Consider the following 19,264-nt stretch of genomic DNA (forward strand, 5'->3'; position numbering starts at 1 on the left):
GAGCCTAGCTAGGGATACTTGGTTGTTTGTGATCTTGCTCCAGGTAAATTGATGCGTCGTGGGATTTTGTTGCCGCCAAAGATCCTGAAGCTTAAAATCCCTTATTATCTCTGCTAATAATTTAGCTGGTCCGGGATGGGGTTCCGCACCGTTCCTATCTAGGTTTGGTTGTAGAGTGCAGTTAAAGTCACCTGCCATTACAATACACCTGTGCAGGTCTATTTGCCTCATATAAGGCCCTAATCTAGCATAGAAGCGTTGCCGCTCAGTGCTATTTGAAGGGGCATAAACGTTCAACAAAGTAAAATTTGTGTTATTAATAACAAATTCTAGGGAGGCTAGGTGCCCTGGGATTATGTTTTTAAAGGAAAGTTTTGATGGATGGAAATGGGGATTCAAAAGAAAAGCCACTCCCGCAGTTCGGGAATTGGAATCACTAAAAAAATTGGTCGTTTTCATCATCCGGTTCCATTCTGCATGGGATGCTGGCGTAGTGTGGGTTTCCTGTAGAAAGTACGTCTAATGTTTTCTGTAGTGCAAGGTTCACCACTTGGAGTTTGCGCAGCTGACTCGCGCCACCATTTATATTTAAGCTTCCAAATCTCTTTTTTTTTGTTCATCTTTTGCTCTCACAATGTACTTTTTCAGCCTGCTACATTGGGCTTCTGTGAAATGGTGGTCGCTAGGCCAGCGGATGATGTTTCTTGCCGTGTCGATAAACCCGTGCAGGTCAGAAAAGTGATCTTTAATGTCTACGTGTCTCTTTCTAAAAGTGTGGTTGAGGAATTTCAATATTTGGGCTGGTAAGACGTTGGATTCGCTTGTTGTAGGGAACTCCTCAATTTTGTAAGATTCCTCATCTGACATGTCGGAACCACTGTCTGGGAAACTTTCAATTCCTGGTTCTTGGGGCTCTGAGGTAACTTGTGCTGTGCAGGTGTCATCCTGCTCCATATTAATAGGAGCAGGAGGGGGTAGTGGAATTGAAGGAGCTTCGGGTAGTGGGAGGGGTGCGGGGGAAACCGTCACCGGTTTGACAGTTTGAGGTTCTCCATCAGTTTTACCAATGTGCTCAGGCATGTTATGTAAGACCGCCAGCACGGGTACTGCTGGGGTTAGAATATTTTCATTGTGCTCAGAAATTGGGGCCGCTGGAAGTACGATCAGGTTTTCTGCTATCACGTTTCCTCCTATTTTTACGATCGGGTCTTGATGCACTTCGGCATCATTCACAGAAGGACACGGAACAGCTTTAATTTTCCCTTGAGGAGGGATGTAATTCCCCTCCGTTGCATTGTGGGGGAAAGTCTCAGGTAAGGGCTGGGGATCTACATTCCATGCATGAGCAGTTCGTACCGGTTGCTGGTAGTAGTTTGGTCGGACAGAGGCATTCCCGCAATGTTTGACTGAAAAACTACCACCTTTTCGTTACGAGGTGTAACTGAATCCTGGGGTGTTTTTCTCTTCCTTAATGAGGAAACAAGTGTAAACCCATCCCAGATGTTCATGTTCGTTTTATCAGCGGTCGTTAAATTTGGTGCGATGTCATCTGAGACAGTAGTTGGGGGAGTTTGACCGTCAGTGTTGGGAGGTAGTGGGGGTCTGAGACAGTAGTTGGGGTAGTTTGTCCGTCAGTGTTGGGAGGTAGTGGGGGGTCTGGGACAGTAGTTGGGGTAGTTTGTCCGTCAGTGTTGAGAGGTAGAGGGGGCACAGTATTGTCCAGAGAGCCTGTCTGCTCGATCACAGAGGGTGCAGTTCGGGGACAGAAACGTTTTAAATGTCCGAACTTTCCACAAGTGAAGCATTTTAATGTCTCGGTTGACGCATATACTTGGTAGTCGTGATCTTTTATACGGAATTTAATTACCACGTTTAATACTTTATCCACGTTGGATGTGGGAAGTACAATGTATTCTGGCGTCGGAAAGACATGACGTGCTTCGCCTGTTCACTCCGACAGCCCAACGGCAGCATCTTGATCTGGGACACGACTGTACCATAGCGCGATAGTTCCGCTAACAGCGACTCATTTTTTACAAACGGGGGGACGTTGGATAGGAGTATTTTGACAGCTGGGGTATCGAGTGGGGAAACTAAGACGAAATGTCCATTGTCTGTGGACAGACCAGCCGCGACAACCTCATGCACGAGGCTTTCCTCGGCTAAAAAAACGATACGTTTATTCATCCGTGACGCTGCACGGATCTTTTCCATCCCAATGATATTCCCAATAGCAATAACAATGTGTTCCACACTAACCTCATCGGGAGGAACGCACACCACGCCATGCTTCTGTGTGAGAGCTTCGAAAGCCGCATACGAGGAACGTGTCGACATTTTACTAATTCAAATTACCCGGGCTAACCGGCTAAGCCGAGTTGGGGTCGGGGGAAAAGGAAGGGGTCGGGGGAAAAAGGGGAGTGGTCGGGTGCAGTTTTCTGTAAAGCAAGGGGGAAAAAACCGCAAAGAAAACGCCACTCGGCATGTACCAGCACGAGAAAACGAACGCGGCAAAAACACACCTCTTAATGAGGAAAGGGGCGAAAACCCGTCGCAACTCCTTAGAGTGTCGATAGGAATACGACTCACCCGTCGACCTCACCGAAAGGTGTGGGCTCTCTCTCTCTCTGTATCTCAGAGGAAAAAAGTAGAAAAAGCTGGAAGAGAAAGAATCGAGACAGCAACACATGCGAGGGATGTAATAGGGGGGAAGGGAGGGGTGTGGGGGGGAAGGAAGGGAGGGGTGTGGGGGGGGAAGGGAGGGGTGTGGGGGGGAGCGGGCAGAGGGAGGGCAGAACGGGTAGGATGAGGAGTTGCAGCAGCGGGTTGTTGAACTGGGGTGGTGGGGGCAGACAGAGAGTAGACAACGTGAGGATAAGAAGAAAAGTGGAAGAACAGAAAATAAGAAAGACAACGAGCAAGGGGGGGTAGAAAGATCAAAGGTTGGAGCAGCTCACACCTCACCACACATGCACGGCTGCCATCTTGCCATGCCCAACAGCTAACGGGAGAGAGAGAGAGAGTGAGAGAGAGAGAACGGAGAGAGGGAGAGAGAGAGAGAGAGAGAGAGAGAGAGAGAGAGAGAGAGAGAGAGAGAGAGAGAAAGAGAGAGAGAACGGCAAGAGAGGAGAGAACGGCAAGAGAGAGAGAGAGAGAGAGAGAACGGCAAGAGAGAGATAGAACGGCAAGAGAGAGAGAGAGAATGGCGAGAGAGAGAACGGCGAAAGAGAGAGAGAGAGAACGGCCACCGGGCCCCTATCTTTATTGACTCACCCTCAACGTGTTGATCGCAGCATCTGGTGGGCACTGGCAAATTACGTGCCAGACCGGTGCATAGCAACACACCGAGCCAATTGAAAGCACTGATCCTGATCCAATCAGTTCCATGGCTGCTAAGTAGCACCTGAAGTGCATCCCTCTCACGGAGCTTTCGTCCAAACTGATTTGAGCAACACAGGACAAACATACCTGTTTGACTATCCCTGACTATCTCTTCTCCTTCTCCTTCCTTTTGCTTTGATTATTTACCTATTGATTTTTGTCTTTTTGCACTTGTTTTTTGTACTCTGTCAAAGCGTCTTTGGGCTTCTTGAAAAGCGCTATATAAAATAAATGTATTATTATTATTATTATACCTGTCCTAGCAATGCTAAAATGACTCAGCCTATCTGCACAACTGGGTTACACAAAATAATTTCACCCCAACACATGTCCTTAATGCTGTGATCAAAATGGCCGAAGAAACACATGAAGCAGAGACTCTGCTGAGACCTTAAAATAATAACAGAACTTCCCCCCTCCCACTGATCCACCAACACAAACCTATAAATGTAATACTATATTAAGGGTTCTAAAGTAAGAAAAGGGAACGTGTAAGGCATATATGACTTGTGGCAGGATGGGGTTGTTTATAGTTTGCATACACAACATGTAAACGACCCCTAAAGTATTTTCTATGACAACAAATTCCTCAATGTGGCTCATATTGACCAAAGGACTGTAACACCCCCATCTTACTATATTCAGTTATGTGTCATCAGCACAATTTTGTTATAAATATGGAATTCTAATTTAATGGATATCGTGACAATCAGTGCCGTGAAATGACGTATTTACTTAACTTTTGCAGGATCAACCAGAAGAAAAACAGAGGTTTGTGTTTGCTTTTAGTTTTGACTTGTTTCATTTTATCTTTGTATTAAAACTATTCAGGATGAGTTGAACAAACAGTTTCATTGTACAATATTGTAATTTCTTTTTTCCCAAGGCCAGTTTACCCAAAACCAAATGTTCGCCCAAAGATGGGTGGACAAAAACAAGATATTCCACCACCAGTAATTGCAAGGTAACTGTCTTCAACAAACACACAAGTCATTAATGTTGGAGAGATTAAGTATAACACATTAACACTATGGTGGATGTAATACATATACTGTAGTATCATAGACCTTATTGAAAATTGAAGAAAGCTATATTCTTTTTAAAACTTATGTTCAAAAGGGTATTATAAAGTGAAACTAGAAAGAGCAATCAGAGATTGCCGACCCTCGCCAAGACGTGTTTTCAGTGGTTTATAAGGCTTTTGTGTTAAAACAAATATGGCGGCCGAACCACGTGACCGATGACGTCATCATTTTTTTTTCTCCACCAATTTATCCTCAGATGATGCTCAAGAAATTTCATCTTGATCTGATGAAGTTTTGTACTTGTAGAATTATGACATCATAATGGAGGCACCAATGACATCGTCATTAACATATTTTATTCCCCATTGAGAGTTCTTTACAATGAGCCATGTTCAATTTTTTTCTATTCAGCGCTTTCGGAGATATAGAGGTGCAAAGTTTTTCGGTTTTTCCAAGATGGCGCCAATACCACGTGACATATGACGTCATAATTATCATTAAAAAATTCTACAGGTGGAGTTGCGCCTAAGGTGAAAATTTCCTGTCAATCGGACCAACGGTTGCAGAGAAAATCATATTTATTATGTGCGGACAAACAAACAGACAAACAAACGGACTCAAATACAATACCCTCTCCTCTGGCGAGGGTAATTAGGTGGGGAAACTTAATCAAATTGTATCAAGAAAAATGAAGCTTAGACAAGAAAAGACTGATAGCAAAACTCTAAAAACAGGAACAACAGGGGAAATTCAAAAATTCTGTAAACAAGATCCAATAGTCTCAAAAACCTTGGGTGTCCCAATGTCCCATCTGCTAGGGTTAGTTAGTTGATACTAAAGATCCCACAGTATATTTTACCGAGTATGTGAGTAATAACCAGCACACTGAATAAATGACAAATATCTGCCAACTTCAGTCAAATATCAGGCCTGCAGGTTTCTAAAAATCTTGGGCCAAAAACGTTCCCTGGCTGACCCGACAAAAATGTGGAAATAAATGGAGCCGTCAAAGATGTAGAGTTATTACATCTTTACATCTATTACATCGGTTATTACATCTATTACAAGAAATGGAAGGTTCTCGAATTAACACGAGGCCGGCCTGGTTAATCCTGTGTTTGTAAATATGTACATCTCGCTATACTTTTTTATTTGGCATATCTTAGACTATTGCAAGTGTTTTTTGTTTTTTTCATTTAACTCTTCGAACACCACACATATTTAATACTTACACTATTAATAAAGTCAAATATTAGCTCAAAACGGTGAGATATTTAATTTAACCAGAATTTCTGTTTTCTCATGTTTAATTAAACATTGTATTGAAATTAGCTTTCATCAGGCTGTTTCTCATGTATGATGTTTTTTCAGGTCGCCCTCTTCTTTACAGCAAAGGTCAACAACCTTGCGTAGCACCAAAAAGGCAAGTTAATCATAAAGAAGCTTTCATGCGCTTGTTTTATTCCACTCAGCATAACTCTGCACATTCAGAAGAAAAAAATTGAATCAGTATTATATTTATGGTTTCTCACAAAAAAATGAAACTAGTCTTTCATGAAATACAGAAAACTTTCACAAACTATAAAAATTTGATTAGCTTTCCAGCAAAGGTAAAAAGTGTAAAAATTAACACAAACCAAAATTAATACACGGCCCTTGCTACTATCGACAGTATTAGGAAGATGCTGATTTTGGCCCAACAATTAATTTGACACTGTCAGAGAATTTCCAAGTTGTCAAACCGATTGGATTTTTGAGTAACCACCGATCCGCTAACGCATCCAAGATAATGGAAAATTCCATTCACTCACTGATTCCAATGGAAGTTTTTAGCTTACGACCAGCAACCTGATGATCATGCTCAACACCCAGAAAAGCTCGTTTCCAAACAACTAGGATTTCCATTGACCAATAACTTGTGGGAAAACTGTCAAACTAAAAACTAGGTCGAGAATAATGTTAAAAATAAAATTACTTTGAAATAGCTGCTGTGAATTATGTGACTCACAACCACACTTGTGGACATCCTTTCAAGATGCATTTAATCCCAACAAATATATATTTAGTGTAAGTCTGCATAGGCAAACAGGTAGAACAATGGATGAAATCAACAGAACATTGATTGAAGTATGTTAACTGGAAGCAAGAAAAAGCTTGGATATCAGGCGTTAATCCTTCGTCAGATCTAACCCTATTTTACACTAAAGGTTTAATGCCAAAAAACACCAGTTTCTCCTTTTTCCCCCCATGGTGATTAGCAGACCTCAATCAAGGTTCTGTTTCTTCTATGCAAATATTTATTTTAGATACCTACACAAACAGAGGACAGAAATACCTTCATAAAATCACATAAATAACATCTGTTTAATAAGAAGTATATATATATCTATATATATATATATATACTGTATATCTGTTTAGAAATCTGTTTATCTGTTTCTAAGAAATAATCCTATATATATATATATATACATATATATATATATATATATATATATATATATATATATATATATATATATATATATACATATATATATATATATATATATATATATATATATATATATGAACAAGTTTTTTTAAATTAAGGAAAATCTTGTGGGAAAAAAAAATAGCATTTAACTTTAGATTATAAGAATGTTAGATGCTTCAATAACAAGCAATAAATAATTGATGAAGTCTTTTCATTTATAAAATCAAATCTTGAATAACCTGAGCCAAATTAAATCTGAGATTATATAAATAAAATGGGGATTGAGGATTAATCTTGCTGTTACTGCTATTTTGGTATTATGAGGCAGAAACAGTGAAAAGTAAAACAGAAATGGGCTTTATAACTTAAGGAATAAATGTTTTCCATAAATATATATATATATATACATACATATATATATATATATATATATATATATATATATATATATATATATATATATATATATATTGTTACGGACGCGGTTAAAGATGTTATTTACCGAGCGGTTGGTATTACTGCGACCGAACAGTTATTCCCCGACTAATACCCGATTTGCCCCAAACTTTGGCCGGATCGCGCCACCGCTATTCAATCGGGAAAACTCTAAAGCGACCGAATACAAAGAGGAAGAAGACGAAGGCAAAAAGAAAGGTTTGGAAATACTACTAAATTTATTTACTATTCACACACATAAGCAAAAAGACAGCAGTCACGTTTATTTACAAGCACATGAGACGCAGGTGACACAGTGAAAATACTAGCTTATACAGACTTATTGTTACTACCCAGGGACAAGACAAAAGACAGACTACGAGCACACTTACACGGCGAATGATGATAGGGATGGCAGGTGGGTGGCTGGTGGATGGCTGGCGGGATAGGGAGGTCCAACTAGTTCTGCAGCTGATCGACTCGTGGGCAGCCGCCGCTCCTTCGCGGCCCTGCTCCAAACTGCCGTCCAGGCCTCACGCTGCTGTGGCTGCAGTTTCGGTGGCTCCAGCTGCAGCAAATGCAGTTTCAGTGGCTCGGGCTGCAGCAAGTGCAGTTTCGGTGGCTCGAGCTGCAGTGAGTGCAGTTTCGGTGGCTCGAGCTGCAGTTCAACCCTGGACTTCTTCTCGTCTCTCTGTCGTCAAAGCTCATCTCCCTTCTGCCTTGGGAACGCCCTGCCTGCGGGTTATATAGGCCCCACCCCTCAACCTTCGCGAACCTCCTCGATGTTTCTCTCCACACCCTCTCCAAGTCCAACCCCTTGTTCGTGGTTGGTTGAGTGGGGCTGACTCACTCCTCCCCTCTATGACAAGGTGGGGACCCGCCTTTCTTCCCCAACCCTGCCTCGTGGCCAATGGTGGATGAAGAGAAAACCGCCCAAAATGCAGTTGGCAATTGACGAAAAGGGGGAGTGGAAGTTTTGGGAGTGGGAATGAAGGGAATCTATCTCTTTCACTGGTGCAATGGAGTATTTCAATTAATGGGAGACACAGCCTTACCCCAAAAACACATAATAAGATATAAGCTATCGAACAGGGGTATTCTATGATTAGCTGTTGTGTGGATGCTTTATGGACTAATTATGGGACGCCCTTTGACCTTTACACAGCTCCGGAGGCAGGAGGCGCAGAATAAACAATAATAATACACACAATCAAAAAAAATACAGTCCTCATATCCGCAACACTGCACCCTCCTCCTCTTAGGCACATCCCGGGCCTACAACTTTTATTTAGTGTGACACGTAGGTGTTGTTCCCTCTACTTTTAACCTGACCCTGAGTGCGACAGTTTTTAAAACATAAATAAATGTGTCCCGCTGCTCCATTGCACCTTGCCTAACAGACTTACGCCCACAGTTAACCGAATTGCGGAATGGTCTTCAAACTACACACTGACGGTGGGGAGCATTATTTACAATGACTCTGCTTTTATTTACAAAACTAACCCAGGACCTGTAATTGTTCTTTCTGGGGGGGGAGACAGTCTGCTCTGCATCAATGCACCATTAAAGCACCCAAGCACCAATCGGTGCAGTCACCATTGTTCAAGAAAATAAAACCAACAACCCCTAACCCTGCAGGTGGTCTCTTGCTCTTCGGCTCCCTCTGCTGGTTATTATTATTTGTTCTTCCAGATGTTGTCATTCTTTCATTTTCTTACTGGCGGCCTATTTGTATTAAAACTTGCACCCAATGTGTCCTTTTTATTTTATTTTATTTATGGCCCACAGGGCCGACTACGTGTGGTTCACCTGTGGGGCATCGGTGCCCTGTGGCCAAGGTCCGCCAGCAAGATTTCGGGCCCTCATGGCCGGTTCCAGCAGAGGGGCCATGCCCCAACCCATGGGGTCCATCAGTGGTGCTCGGCCACAGGCATGTGGTCCATAATGTGGTGCATCGATGCAGACAGCTGGTTCTGGGAATTCCGGGCGCACAATGGAGGACTCACGCACGCTCCCCTCGGCGCCCAATGGCACACAGGTCATGTGGGAGACAAAAGAGACAAATGAGCGAGGGGTAAGGTCACAAGGGTACACATCAATAAGGCAATGCAAGGCGAAATGCGTACGGAGGGCGAAGTGAGAAAGCTCGTCCCTACCGTACGTCACCCCCCTGTCACCTACACTACCCTTGCCCTTACCCCATATGTACAAAAATCTACACATTACAATCCGTCGCTACCGTCACGTCTTCCCCATATTTCCTCAATACCAAATTCGTCTCCACAATCCCTCTACTTCTAAATTTGCCATCATCAATTCATCATCAATCCTCATAAGGAGGAAGAGATGGAACACAAAGCACAATGTCACACCCACGTCATGATGCGTCTCACAATCCAAACATTTGCATCATAAAAAATAATCAAAACATGGCATGGTGTGGAGTACCTGTCACCTCAGGTGAGTGGATGCAGATGGTGCGAGGAGACTTCCTAATCCTAACTATCCTCTAAATGACTTTAACACACTTTACACTACCCGGGGTCTTTCCCTGCCAATCCATTGGCCAACTTACACTATGGGTTTTAAAAACCAATTCCCATTGACCAAACTGTGGTGCTTCTCAATTTGGGGTCTCACTCCCCCGATTCATCTCCCGGTGCCCTTGCACAATTTCTGGGCTGTGACGTGTAGCTCTCCCAGCAGGTCTACCCACCTGCACACCTCCACCACTGCAGTTGCCACCCTAGCTTACCTAGCTCCTCACCCTAACCTAACTAACTGGGGAAGGCCCCTCCTGGCTCTGTCACCCCACTCGGTGCCCTCTGGCACTGGGCTACCCGGGTCCGTCCTCCGGATCCTCAGGCCCCATCCACAACAACTACCGGCTCCCAGAGCCCACCTGCGGCCTCACCTGGCCGACATCCTCACAGTGGTGGAGTGCCCAAACCAACTACACACACTAACAGGCTACACGCCCAGCCATTTCCACAACACTAATGCACCCATCCAAACATCATTCTTCCAACCGCACCACAGATGCCAATATCCAACCACAATTTACCTGTACCCTCTACCTAACACTTACACTACCCGCCCCGGGTATCCGTGATGGGGGTCCATCCTTCCCCCATTCACACCTTCGCACCATCCACTCCACTCCACAATTTCCACCATACTCACTCCGCGACCATCCATTCCAATACCCCAGATATTCCACACTACCATTTATTCCACACAACCATTCTCCATACCTGTTGTTGCACACCTGTGCACTCACACCTGGTGCCACCTGCACCCTCCTCCTCTTCCTGGACCATTTGGTCAGCACGACTCATCACTATCACTCCCTCATACACTGCTCCATCCACCTGTTCAGTTGCACACCTGTGCAATCACACCTGTTCAGTCACACCTGTTCCTCACACACTGCTCAATACACTTGAATACACCTCCAACACTCACTCGGCATCATCTGAACTACCTGTTGCCCTGCTAACTTAGTGCTCCCCGTCTTCCCTTTAAACTAAGCACATACCACGTCATTATCATCCACTCTAAACTACCTGCGTCCCCACTACAGGTATCCTTGTCACTAACTAATCTTAACGTTACCTAATGTCATCTTCTAGGGCCCTACACACAATATCCGAACCCACCCGGGCTAGTTTTCACTGCCATACACCCCATAATCTAGTGCTCCTTTGCCCCCCCTGTGAGGGATGGTGGATTGCCCATCCCACCACATCGGGGAGGTCCCACTATCAATTTTGCTCACCAAATTTCAGCCAATCAAAAATTTGCCAATCATCTGCCAATCATCAAATTTTGTTTTTCTAATTTCGGGGCCAAAACACTATCCTCGTCATCACAGTCTACTTACTAGATCCTCTCGGTGTGCCAATTCACGTCTACAGCCCGGCTTCGTACAGCCGAGCAATGAATGCGGGTTCTTTGGTACTGGCGGTTGGATGCGTCCGACATTCGGTGCAGGGAAGGAGGCTTACCCGGGCCGAAATCCCACGCACCATCTCGGCACCGAGCCATCCAATTGCGCGATCTCGACCTGCCGGAACGTCTCAATAAAAAGTGGTCGCCATGACGACCCTTCCTATCGGGCTGCTCGCTCCGCCTAGTGGAGCACGGACGCGGCCGTTCAAAGCGAGGCCCAGCGTGGATCGCGTACGGCGGTCCTTTCGGACCCGCCGCGGTTCGGATCCCCGCTGGTTCTCGCGGCACGCGAAGCCCGGCACGCACCGAGGGCCCGATTCGGCTATATGTCGTTCTAACCGCTAACCCGGTTACTGTCGATGCCTCACCTGCATGCTTACACGCATACGCTACCCCTTTCTTGCTCATACATCCAGCCGTCTCCCTGCTCTTGGTCATTGCACCTTCTCTTACACACCCAGGTACACTCATTCCACTCACAGACTTGGTCACACACCTGACCACCGAACACTTTGGCACACATTCGTTGTTCGCACACCTCACCAACACACCTCTTCGCGCCCCTTCCTCGGTCACCTCCTCTGTGACAATCACGGGTGTGCTCTCACTCGCACACCCAACCACGTGCCTCACTACTACTTCCAGCGTGCATTCCCATACACGCTCTACCATTCCAGGTGTGCATCCTTCCATTCCAGGTGTACATCCTCGCTCACCTGTCACAACCAACTCACGCTCCGTGTCACTCTCACTACTTTCACCACCACGCTTGACAACGCACTCACCCTTACTCTCGACTGTGCACTCTTTCCTCATGCCCCTGTCCGTTACACACCTTTCTCGCGCACACTCTTGCGCACACTCTCCCGTTACTTCCTCTGTAACACTCACCACAGGCGTGCATTCTCCCTTACTCTTGACAGCGCACTCTTTCCCCATGCACCTGTCCGTTACACACCTTTCTCGCGCATCCTCTTGCGCACCCTCTTTCGTTACTTCCTCCGTAACACTCCTCACTACGCGCTTCCATGTGCTCCCTCGCACACGCGCTACGACTGACTCACTCTCGACAGCACACTCATTCCTCGGCGCGCACTTTTTCCTCACACACCCCAGAGTCGGACATTCTCGCACACCTCTTTTTTCGCACACCAGACCTGTCGCACACTTCACCAACGGCCTCTCACGAACACCCGGATCCGAACCAATCCCCAAGCCGACTGGAGCTCCCCTCACATCATCTACATTTCCACGTATATCGCCACTCACCTTGGCACCTCGTCTCCTCACCTCCTTCGCCACCTGCAAACTCTTTATTTGGTTAGTGAGAATCACATTATGAGTTGAGCACCGACCTTGTACCAATTCCATCACCTCCTCCTGGATTTCTCTTTTAGTTTCTGTCCGTCTTTTCTTAATTTCACTCACCTCTTCTTCCACTTCCTCTAATTTTTGCTTCACCTCTTTTATTTCCCAGTGCGTCTCCTCAAGTTCGTCCTCTAAGGCTACCGTGACCGTCTCTATGTGCATCCTCACCTGCCGGTCCTTTGTCTCCATTACTTCTGTCACCTCATCCAACCTCATTGTCAGTCCCTCACGTACCATCTGACATTGCCTCTGTGTCGCTATTAAGTCATTTTTAATTTCTTTTTGTGTCGCCTTTAACCCTCCTAGTACCGCAGTGTTCCTTTGAACCTGCTCCACTAACTCCGTTTGTCCCTCTGTCAGCTGTTCCACCTCCTCCGTCAGATCCTCTATTCCCCCTTGTAACTTTGCCGACCCATTTCTCACCTCTTTCTCTATACGCTTTTCACCTCACTTTACCTCCTCGCGTACCCCCGAGACCTCCTCACTTACACCTCGTCGTATCTCCTCCTTCATCTCCTCCATCTGGTTCCCCATCTGTTCGATTTCCCGGGCGGATTGCTCCCCTATTTCCCGCAATTTGTCTTCCATCCTATTTTCTAACCCCATTAACCCATTTTTCACCCCCTCTAACTGATTCTCCTGGGCAGCCATTCTATTTTCCACCCCCGTTAACCCATTCTTTACCTCTTTTATCCCGTTGTCTAACCCCTCAAATTTAGCTTCTAGCCGTTCCCCCATTTCTCCCATTTTGCCCCCCATTTTGCCCCCCATTTCGCCCCTCATTGCCCCCATTTGCTCACTCTGAGCCTCCATAAGGGCCTTCATTTGGATCATAAAAAGATTCCAATCCACCAGTGGCGCTGCTACGGTCATGGGCGCGGCAAAATTTGGTGCCGCTACACCCACGTGCGCGAGGATGCCATTTTGTGCGTCTGATACTCCCTGAACCACATTGCCAATGTTCTCCTCTACTTCGTCCCTCTGATCCTGGGTTACTCCTAACCCCTCCTCTAGCTCACCCACCGGCATCCGATCGCCTTGACCAGCCATGGCGCGATTTCAAAATTCGGGTTTTTCTTTTAAAACACAATTTTTCAGCAGCTTGTAATTTTGAGCGCGTTAAGCGCGCTTCAGGTCCGTATCTCACTCCCAGACACCAATTGTTACGGTAATAACACAATTGGTGTCCAGAATTTGGGCTAAATAAATTTAGTCCCAGGTTCGAATCCCACTCCTGACACCAATTGTTACGGACGCGGTTAAAGATGTTATTTACCGAGCGGTTGGTATTACCGCGACCGAACAGTTATTCCCCGACTAATACCCGATTTGCCCCAAACTTTGGCCGGATCGCGCCACCGCTATTCAATCGGGAAAACTCTAAAGCGACCGAATACAAAGAGGAAGAAGACGAAGGCAAAGAAAGGTTTGGAAATACTACTAAATTTATTTACTATTCACACACATAAGCAAAAAGACAGCAGTCACGTTTATTTACAAGCACATGAGACGCAGGTGACACAGTGAAAATACTAGCTTATACAGACTTATTGTTACTACCCAGGGACAAGACAAAAGACAGACTATGAGCACAGTTACACGGGGAATGATGATAGGGATGGCAGGTGGGTGGCTGGTGGATGGCTGGCGGGATAGGGAGGTCCAACTAGTTCTGCAGCTGATCGACTCGTGGGCAGCCGCCGCTCCTTCGCGGCCCTGCTCCAAACTGCCGTCCAGGCCTCACGCTGCTGTGGCTGCAGTTTCGGTGGCTCCAGCTGCAGCAAATGCAGTTTCAGTGGCTCGAGCTGCAGCAAGTGCAGTTTCGGTGGCTCGAGCTGCAGTGAGTGCAGTTTCGGTGGCTCGAGCTGCAGTTCAACCCTGGACTTCTTCTCGTCTCTCTGTCGTCAAAGCTCCTCTCCCTTCTGCCTTGGGAACGCCCTGCCTGCGGGTTATATAGGCCCCACCCCTCAACCTTCGCGAACCTCCTCGATGTTTCTCTCCACACCCTCTCCAAGTCCAACCCCTTGTTCGTGGTTGGTTGAGTGGGGCTGACTCACTCCTCCCCTCTATGACGAGGTGGGGACCCGCCTTTCTTCCCCAACCCTGCCTCGTGGCCAATGGTGGATGAAGAGAAAACCGCCCAAAATGCAGTTGGCAATTGACGAAAAGGGGGAATGGAAGTTTTGGGAGTGGGAATGAAGGGAATCTATCTCTTTCACTGGTGCAATGGAGTATTTCAATTAATGGGAGACACAGCCTTACCCTAAAAACACATAATAAGATATAAGCTATCGAACAGGGGTATTCTATGATTAGCTGTTGTGTGGATGCTTTATGGACTAATTATGGGACACCCTTTGACCTTTACACAGCTCCGGAGGCAGGAGGCGCAGAATAAACAATAATAATAATACACACAATCAAAAAAAATACAGTCCTCATATCCGCAACAATATGTATATATATATATATATATTGTTGCGGTTTTGAGTTTTGTATAATAACGGTTAAATTTCCCCCTCATCGTATAGTCACACAAACAACACGTAGCCTCGCGATAGTGCAGTTATCTCATAGTATGTGTAAGAATAGTCCTTTTCCTGTGTTAGTCTTGCGTTGAGTAGAATAATGAGAATAGGTCCTTTCATCGCTTCCATTGCCTTATGCCGCCTCCATCGCCTTATGCCTCTTTGTGCTGCCTTTGGCTCTTTGGCGCGAATTAACACGAGGCCGGCCTGGCAAATCGAGCAGGGACCGAATGAGGGCGGCGAAGAAGCTGACGGTAAGCGCAAGCCACCAATCAGAGCTCAAAGGGAGTGGCTGCGGCAATGCGTCACAGGGCGTGGTTGGAACGTTCGAGAAGGCTCAGGGCGTGGCAAATATAACCCGTCGCGCAAAGCCCCCAAGGGCAGAAGAGTAGGAGGAGTCGAGAGCGGCAGTTCGGAGTAAGAGTGAAGCGCGGTAAGGACTCTCGAGTTGAAGCGGCAGTGCGGGCCGAGGAGTTCAGCAATTGAGTTACGAGGAGAAGAGAAGAGGAGTCGAGCAGTTGGTAGTGGAGCGGAGGACTGATGAGAAGAGAAGAGGAGTGGAAGGAGTGCGGGCAGCAGTGGAGTTTGAGAGATACGAAATCGGAGAAAGACGCGCATGAACCAAGATACGCTCTCATATTAAAGTGATGCTCGGTCAAGCTTAAAGCCGAGCCGCTATTGCATTGGGTTACATGTGTGATAGCGCGCTGGTTGCTAAACGCGCCGTGGAACCGCCCAGACGTGCTGAGAGACGCGTACGTTTCCTTCCTGCCTCATTATCTGCCTTTTGTTCGGGAGACGCGCTACGACGATCCTTCCACCACCTGCTTGCCATCATCGCGGGACGTGCTGTGACCAAAGAGAGCCAGACGGGGCCGTTCCTGGATGACCAAGTCGGCGCGGTTGGCCTGAACATCATCCTGCCTGCAATTCCCTGTGTGAGTGCGAACTGGCCCATGTCTGGGCTTTATAATAAGACTGCTTAAGTTCTGCTCTGTGTCTCTGCTTCTACCGATCATTGTACATAATATTGGGAATAATAATTAAACCTGTGTTCTTCCTTCCATTCGATTGTTCTTGTGTTTCCCATCATTGACTAATAGGCCTCAAGCTGAGGCCTGAAATAGTGCCAAAAAAATGAGTTTCATTCCGAACTCGTGGGACTACGATTTCTATGCATTGTTTTATTGTATACAACATGCCTGACCTTGTGTTAAAGGTTTAACTCTGAAATCCTGCCAGTTTCCGTGAACGACCACGTCAAACTAGGTCATGTAGAGTCAAAAGGGAGGATTTTTAGCTCCGGTGCCGACTTTGCGGCCTGGTATCTCCGTCAGTACATATAATTCAGCCTAGGAATTTATGCTCGGCACAGACCTCCCATGGTTCTGTGGCCCTGCCAGTTTTGAAGGCTCTTACTTACGCACGCATCATACAGCGGAAATGTAAAAAATGTACTTTTGTCGTACGTACCTATTGTAAAATTCAATGAATTTCTCCGAAATTAACCCAAAATATTTTCGAAACCATCAGAGATATCCTCTCGAAAATGGGTAAGCTTGGCATATGGAAGGGATACTGCTTATTGGCGACGTTTCGTGGTTGTCTGGAAAACAACGGATGAAGAGGGCGACACTAAAAATGCCTCCAGATGCATATGGGGACCGCATGATGACCAGGGATAGCATCGTGAATGTAGAGTAGGGAAGCTTGGTATTATGGTCGGCGGTACGAATCCGATGAATACATGATAATCCATTGATACATTAAGTATCAATCCATATATAATAATAAGGCACACACCTGAATGAAATCGCATGATAGTTTATTCACGGTTGTGTCAATACGCAAAGATGCAGGCTTCGATGTATGCGAAAATTCTGAATGTCCACGGGCTCAAGTAGCACAAATCTGCTTACAATTTCAAGGCAATCGGATGAAAATTGAGGATTTTAGAAATTCGACAAAGTTGGTGAACTTTGGCCTATGTTGACCTATTGACCTTTTGATCCCAAAACCAATAAGCTTCTTGCTTATCATCAACTCTACAATTTGGTGAAATTTCGTGAAGATCGGTTGAAAATTGTGACCTGTCGGCACCTGACTGACAGACAGACAGACAAACAGACAGAATAACGCACAAGATCAAGCAATATACTTGAAAAATCTCAGGTAGAATTAATCAGCAATTATTTAGCTCAGGTAGAACAGCAAGGTGATCGTGAGTATTTTATTATTAAAATTAGTATACAGTGCACGTTTTTATGCCTCCGCAGGACGGTTGTCCGTCCGGTTGTCGGTCCGTACCAGACTTTCGTTTCCAGAATAACCGCTTATGGGGATTGGCTTATTGGTATGAACTGTAATAATTGGTATGACTAGGGCATGCCCGTACTATATATATAGGACGTGCCCGTAAGTGCGTGATGTTACCGTACAATGAATGTATCGTCCCGACGCCGCAGCTCGGATGGCGCTGCAGTTAATCGGGCCCCCAAATTCCTCATCGACGATAACTAAACAATATATTATATGAATCGCACCGTACATACCTCCTTCTAGATCTTGTTCTTGTCTTGATATACTCACTCAGGCTCACTCTATCACGACTGAGTCCTCCCAGCTCCTCCAAATGGCGCCCGCTCGCCGCTACGTAAGTCCGGAAGTGACGTCCTCATTTGACTGTCCGGAAGGTCGCATATCGCAGGAAAGCGAAAGAATCGCAAATTAGTTTTAATTAGTTTTAAAACATCGTTTAACGCCAACATAGCGCCAACATAGTTTGCCGACGGGAAATAAATGAATACGCTCTCAAATGTGCCATCCGAGGCAGAGTCTGTTCGCCACGTTCGGCACACGTGATAGCTCGCTGCTCTCTGATTGGTTGAATCGTTTTTTGGACATAGCTCGGTAACTACTTCTGCGATTAATTTAAAACCTTGAAAAGGCACATCCTCGGGTCCCCAGCAATATACCTGGCAAGTTTCAAGTATATCGGACCGGTAGTTGTCGAGAAACAGCGGTCACAGACAAACATACATACAAACATACAAACATACAAACATACAAACATACAAACATACACACAGAGATTGCTGGAATTATAGATAGATAACAAAATTGGTATGAACTGTAATGCAAAGATGAACTGGTTCGATTTTGGGTTGAAAAGGTCAAAGGGACCATGGTCATGTGACCTTTAATTTAAAATCTTGGTTACCACAACAACTTGTGGACGAGAGAAGGGATTTCAATCAAACGACAGTAAATATCGCGGATGCTTCTTGATGGTGGTCGAACCCTTCCCCCTCCCCCCCAATGCAATTCGGGGGCAAAATCTTCCCCATTCTGTCCGGCTGCCCGGATTCGTCAGGTCAGCGCTTTATTAGGGTCAGAGTGCCGATTGGTCCCCATGGACCGTCCCTTTCCCTCTTGTCCCTGCTTCTCTCTTTCTCCAACTCTGACGTGGCCCTGACTTCGTGAAGGTGGGTCACACCATCCTCGATGTGGGGGATCTCTGGGTCGTTTCTGGGAGATCGATCCGCTGTCTTTGTGTCAAGGGCTTGTTCGAGAGAACTGTCCGAAGTGATACAACTACAACAACCAAATTTGACACCACAATGGCCTGCTGTGCAAAGATGGACAGATTAATTTTTTGGGTGTAACAGGCCTTTGAAATATTTTTTGAACAGGCCTTTGAAAAAACAGGCTTTGAAAATGCCCTTTGAAAATATTTTTGCAGATCATAACTCGAGTTTGAAACATCTGAGGTTTTACCTCTGTCATGTGACCTTTAATCGAGATCAAACGTAAACAGTGGGTTGACCGAACGCAGGCGGACGCATATCCAATATCACCCACCGATGCAGACATTGTACAACAGAGCTCGTTTCGTCCCACCCTGCACAATAACTTGGGGTATAATTAGCAGTGTAGGTAGATCCTAGACTCGTGGAGGTAGATCGTAGACTCGTGGAGGTAGATCCTAGACTCGTGGAGGTAGATCCTAGACTCGTGGAGGTAGATCCTAGACTCGTGGAGGTAGATCCTAGACTCGTGGAGGTGTATCCTAGACTCGTGGAGGTAGATCCTAGACTCGT

At 45.8% G+C, this 19,264-nt stretch overlaps 1 protein-coding gene across 3 annotated transcripts in view; it reads left to right on the top strand.

The window, feature by feature from the left end:
* Window positions 1–19,264, top strand: part of LOC137423182 (uncharacterized) — a 115,728-nt gene that overhangs the window by 37,541 nt on the left and 58,923 nt on the right. For all 3 annotated transcript variants that reach the window (XR_013622878.1, XR_013622879.1, XM_068110067.2), the window contains exons 9-11: window positions 4,130–4,152; window positions 4,268–4,345; window positions 5,778–5,829. Coding sequence is in view for 1 of the 3 variants with exons in the window: in XM_068110067.2 (XP_067966168.2) it covers window positions 4,130–4,152; window positions 4,268–4,345; window positions 5,778–5,829 (153 nt within the window). In the remaining 2 variants the exon portion in view is untranslated. The remainder of the gene's footprint in view (window positions 1–4,129; window positions 4,153–4,267; window positions 4,346–5,777; window positions 5,830–19,264) is intronic.

The sequence above is a fragment of the Myxine glutinosa genome, chromosome 3, assembly GCF_964187855.1.
Source record: "Myxine glutinosa chromosome 3, kmMyxGlut1.1, whole genome shotgun sequence".
Taxonomy (NCBI): domain Eukaryota; kingdom Metazoa; phylum Chordata; class Myxini; order Myxiniformes; family Myxinidae; genus Myxine; species Myxine glutinosa.